Source organism: Penaeus japonicus, unplaced genomic scaffold (assembly GCF_977035675.1).
Source record: "Penaeus japonicus unplaced genomic scaffold, GWHDUDI00000001_assembly GWHDUDI00000022, whole genome shotgun sequence".
NCBI classification, from domain to species: domain Eukaryota; kingdom Metazoa; phylum Arthropoda; class Malacostraca; order Decapoda; family Penaeidae; genus Penaeus; species Penaeus japonicus.
This window is the reverse complement of record NW_028234424.1, coordinates 5,147,889-5,152,888: the sequence shown is the minus strand read 5'-3', so window position 1 is coordinate 5,152,888 and position 5,000 is coordinate 5,147,889. Positions and strand designations below refer to the sequence as shown.

Genomic DNA, 5,000 nt, shown 5'->3' with positions numbered 1-5,000 from the left:
TTCTCTCACTTGAAAGAAATGCGCAGATTACGTCTTGGAGTGCTGTGCGAGAGCCAACATGATCATCACCTTCGACATCGAATGCGGCGAAGGACTCGATCACTGCATCCTATATGCGTTACTCACAGGTTCGTGGACTGAGCAAAACCAGACTAATAAAGGGAACAATAAGTCGTTGTAAGTTAGACTAGGATACTCAGTATGATTTTGCCGTCTGGTGACGCGTTTTGCTTCATTTAAAACGTAACTCTTTTTTTTATTTATTTATTTTTTTTTTGTTATTGTGCTGCCTTTGATCTTTGTTCACATTGTCCGTTGCATGGCATACTCGTTACCCATTTAGCAAACGGCCCTTGAGAAAGCTGAAACCACTGGTGTTTACTTCAGATATCTCGTTGCTGAATTTCGAAATGAATTCAAAGCTTGAGAATGTCATTTAAAAGATCTTCCCGCTCGTAGGAGGAGCTCAATCGTCTCGCCTGGAGCAGCTCAGCCTCGCCCTGCTCTGGGACCGTCCGGACATCGCCGAGTACCACATTTTCCCGGCCGAGTCCAACTGGGCGTCGTGGGACCTGAAGGACCTCATGACCACGGCGCTGCTCGAGGAGAAGGTCGAGTTCGTCAAGCTCTTCATCTTGAACGGCTTGGTCATGAGCGACTACCTGAACGTGACGACGCTGCGGTACCTGTACAACGAGGCGGTCAGTGCTCTCGCGTGCTCGACATCGCGGGTGGGGCTGCGATGTCCTTTCTAGACTCTGGTTGATAAAAAGAAAATACAGGCCGTGACTATGACCTGATTAAATGAACTAAAAGTATGATATCTAAATGACATTATGTAATTCATGATTAGAATTAGAGAAAAAGAAAAAAAAAACGTCAGTCAAGTCGACATGTAAATACCATCACCTCTCTATCCAACAGTGCAAATCGGAGTCCCACACCCACCTCAGGCGGCTCCTCCAGAGGTCTTCCCGGAGCAACTACCACTACCTCGTCCACGTCCACAACATCCTCCAGGCGATGCTGAGGAAACACCATGACCCGGTGTACCTTAGCGACACCCCGCAGGCCGTCATGATGGATTCGAGCATCAACTACCTCACCTTCGCTGTGGGTAGAAGTGGCTTTTGGTTTGTTTTCGTCACGTAAAAGGTTTCTGTTTTTGGTAATGGGTTTGTCTTGTGTATTAGGGGCTGAAATTCATTGCAGGCTTTCAGTGCAATGCGGGGAGAGAGCTCTACCGCATTGAAATGTGCGTTAGTGGATCGAGAAGTTAAAAAATGGCTGGACAAACGCCATTTTTTAGCTTTTCGATCCTCTGATACACATTTCTATAAGGTAGAGCGCTATCTCGATTTGCACTGAAAACATGTGATGACGAGACCTTCAGACGAGAAAATCACTACTAGCGAAGCGGGCGTGTTTAATCTTGTGATATGAAGAGAGATATATGGAGCGATTAAGACCAAACCTCTTTCACGTAACCACAAGAGTGCTACGTTTGAGCTCGCGAGCACTGAAGGCAGTGCGGCCAACCTAAAAGAAAAAGTTAGGGTGAAAATACGGATCATTCATTTTACTTACCCTCGGATATATATATATACAGTTTATGTGTGTATTTGCACTTCCAGACTCACTTCCTAACCCTCGTCGCTCTACCTTCAGGATCCCTACCAAGAGCTTCTTCTATGGGCGATCTTCAGTCGGAGAGGAAATCTCGCGCGCTTTCTGTGGGAGCGAAGTGAAACCCCGCTGTGTGCTGCTGTGGTGGCCTCGTGCGTGTATCAGAGTCTGTGGAAGTCCTTAGGAGCCAAGAACACCGTCATCCTCAATGAGTACCAGAAACAGAAGATCATGTTTGAGACTTTGGCTGTCGAGGTAAGGAAATAGGGAAAGCAAGAGGTGGAGACGGGAAGGAGAGGAAGAGCGAGAAGGAGAGAGAGAGAGAGAGAGAGAGGGTAGAAGCAGAGGGAAATAAACATGAAAAAAGATACAGGAAGAGAATATGCAAACAGTTATGAGGTCGCAACTAGTACATCGCTTGTTATAACAATACCATCACCCAATTCAAATATTTTTTCAACCAAATAACGCCAAAAGCAACGAACTAACCACAGCCCCTCCCCCCCCCCGTAGCTACAAGACGTGTGTTACCAGGAGGACCCACCAAATGCCATGGGGCTTGTGGAGCGCAGGAACCCGAAGTGGGGTCAGATGGACTGCCTCGAACTGGCACACCTCGCCAACGACCTCATGTTCATCGCGACACCGTGTTCTCAGGCCTCCGTCGAGCTCAACTGGCGAAGAGGGTTGACTAGGGCGCCGCCCCTCGCCGTCACTCTCTGTAATTTCCTCCCGTTTTTGGTCTGGACGAAATTGTTTGGGTGAGTGGCTTCGTCGCGTTGAGGTGTCTTTCCTCTCTCTCTCTCTCTATCTATCTATCTGTTTATCTATCTCTTTCTCTTTCTCTCCTTTCCTCCCTCCATAATCCTCTTTCTCTCCCTCCCCCCTCCTTCCCTTCCCCCCTCCCTCCCTTCCTCAATTCCTTCCTTCCTCCCTCCCTCCCTCCCTCCCTCCCTTCCTCCCTTCCTCCCTCCCATCCTCCCTCCCTCCCTCCCATCCTCCCTTCCTCCCATCCTCCCCATCCTCCCTCCCATCCTCCCTGCCTTCCCTCCCTCCACCCCTCTCTCTCTCTCTCACTCCTTATCTCTCTCCCTCTCTCTCTCTCACTCCTTATCTCTCTCTCTCTCTCTCTCTCTTACTCCTTCCTTCTCTCTCTCTCTCACTCCTTCTCTCTCTCTCTCTCTCTCTCTCTCTCTCTCTCTCTCTCTCTCTCTCTCTCTCTCTCTCTCTCTCTCTCTCTCTCTCTCTCTCTCTCTATCTCACTCCTTCCTTCTCTCTCTCTCACACAGCTTTCAAAAACTCGGCGACAACGGCGGAGAACTGACCCCGTGGCAGAAACTCGTCGTGTTCTACAAGTCGCCGATCTCCAAATTCTTCGCCCACTCTACCTCCTTCGTCGTGTTCCTCCTCCTGTACGCGTACGTGATCCTGTTCGACTTCAAGTACGAGATGTCCGTGGCTGAGACGTTGGTGATCTGTTGGGTGTTCACGTTCATCGTCGGGGAGATGTCGGAGGTGAGTGGCTGTTGGTGCTGGTGTTATCTTTTGTTATTGTTACTGTCGTTATCATTGCTATAGTTGTTATTATTATGATTATCGTTATCATTGTTACTAGAATTGTTATTAGCATTATTATCATCATCATCATCATCATCATCATCATAATCATAATCATAATCATAATCATAATCATCATCATCATCATCTCTATCATTATCATCAGTACTATTACCATTACAATGTATATATATATGTATATATATATATATACACTTATTTATTTATTTATTTATATATCAACACACCTGTTCACTAACTATCCCCCCCCATTCACAGATAGCATCCGAACAGTCGACGTCGCTCCGGGGTAAGGTCAGCGACTGGTTGAACAGCGTCTGGAACCGATTCGACCTGATGGCCATTATCCTGACGCTGATGGCACTGGGACTCCGACTCCACCGGAACACCTTCAAGTGGGGTCGAATTGCCTACTCCCTCAACACCACCCTCTTCTACTGTCGCCTCTTCAGAATCTACCACGTCAACTACCACCTGGGACCCAAGCTCGTCATCTTCTATAGGATGGTGAGAAGGAGGGTTGTGAGGGAGGGATAGGACGGGAGGGATAGGACGGGAGGGAGGGAGGGAGGGAAGGATAGGACGGGAGGGAGGGAGGGAGGGAGGGAAGGACGGGAGGGAGAGAGGGAAGGACGGGAGGGAGGGAAGAACGGGAGGGAGGGAGGGACAAAAGGGAGGGAGGGACGGGAGGGAGAAGGGAAGGTTAGATGGAGGAAGGAAGAAGGGAGAGATGGAGGAAGGAAGAAGAGAGGGAGGGAGGGAGGAAGGAGGAAGGGAGAGAGGGAGGAGGAAGGGAGGGAGGAAGGAGGAAGGGAGGGAGGAAGGAGGAAGGGAGAGAGGGAGGAAGGAGGAAGAGAGAGAGAGAGAGAGAGAGAGAGAGAGAGAAAGAGAGAAAGAGAGAAAGAGAGAAAGAGAGAGAGAGAGAGAGAGAGAGAGAGAGAGAGAGAGAGAGAGAGAGAGAGAGAGAGAGAAAGAGAGAAAGAGAGAGAGGGAGAGAGCACCACTTCCCTTCTCCGTTTTTCCTCAGACCATCATCCATTCCCATCCTCACCAGCACTCACACCAGCCTCCCTCCCTCCCTCCCTCCCTCCCTCCAAGCCCACCAACTCTCTTCCCCCACCCTCAGATCTCGGAGGTGCTGGTGTTCATGGCGCTCCTCGTGATCTTCATCCTCGGTTACGGCATCGCGTCGCAGGGCCTCTTGTACCCAGGCCGCGACGTCTCGACCTTGAACGCGACCGACGTGGGACAGATCATGCGCGAGGTGCTGCTCACGCCTTACTGGCAGATGTACGGCGAACTTCTCTTGGATGATATCAAAGGTAGGCTGGCGGGTTATGGTGGTTTGGGATTTGGGTTCGTAGACTATGGTGTTGTGATAGGATTGGGTTGGTATTGTTTCTTATGTTATCGTTGTCACCATCGCTGGTATCATCATCGTCACTATTATCATCAGGATACGAATCGTCGTCGTCATCATCATCATCATCATCATTAGCAGTAGCAACAGCATCACCATTATCATCATTGCCATATATTGTTTTCCTATACATCTTTTGTCATTTTTATGCACCCCCTTTCCTTAAACCTTTTTATATACACCTTTTTTATGAATCTTTTTCATATACATTTCTTCTTACATACACTTATTTCGTATAATCTCTCAAACATTTTTTTTTTTTTTTTTTTTTTAAATCTCTCTCTCTCTCTCAGGTGGCGACGTCGAAACATGCTATGAAGAGTCATGCACGGTGCCAGAGTCCTGTGTGAGCGAGGGACGGAATTGTGTCAGAGAC

General features: G+C 48.6%; 1 protein-coding gene across 1 annotated transcript in view; it reads left to right on the top strand.

The window, feature by feature from the left end:
* Positions 1–5,000, top strand: part of LOC122258393 (transient receptor potential cation channel subfamily M member 4-like) — a 26,409-nt gene that overhangs the window by 15,566 nt on the left and 5,843 nt on the right. The window contains exons 15-23 of the mRNA XM_086549365.1: positions 17–128; positions 460–701; positions 925–1,113; positions 1,669–1,881; positions 2,140–2,387; positions 2,916–3,141; positions 3,463–3,711; positions 4,331–4,526; positions 4,918–5,000. The exon at positions 4,918–5,000 is cut by the window's right edge and continues 110 nt beyond it. Of these exons, the coding sequence (XP_086405491.1) occupies positions 17–128; positions 460–701; positions 925–1,113; positions 1,669–1,881; positions 2,140–2,387; positions 2,916–3,141; positions 3,463–3,711; positions 4,331–4,526; positions 4,918–5,000 (1,758 nt within the window). The remainder of the gene's footprint in view (positions 1–16; positions 129–459; positions 702–924; positions 1,114–1,668; positions 1,882–2,139; positions 2,388–2,915; positions 3,142–3,462; positions 3,712–4,330; positions 4,527–4,917) is intronic.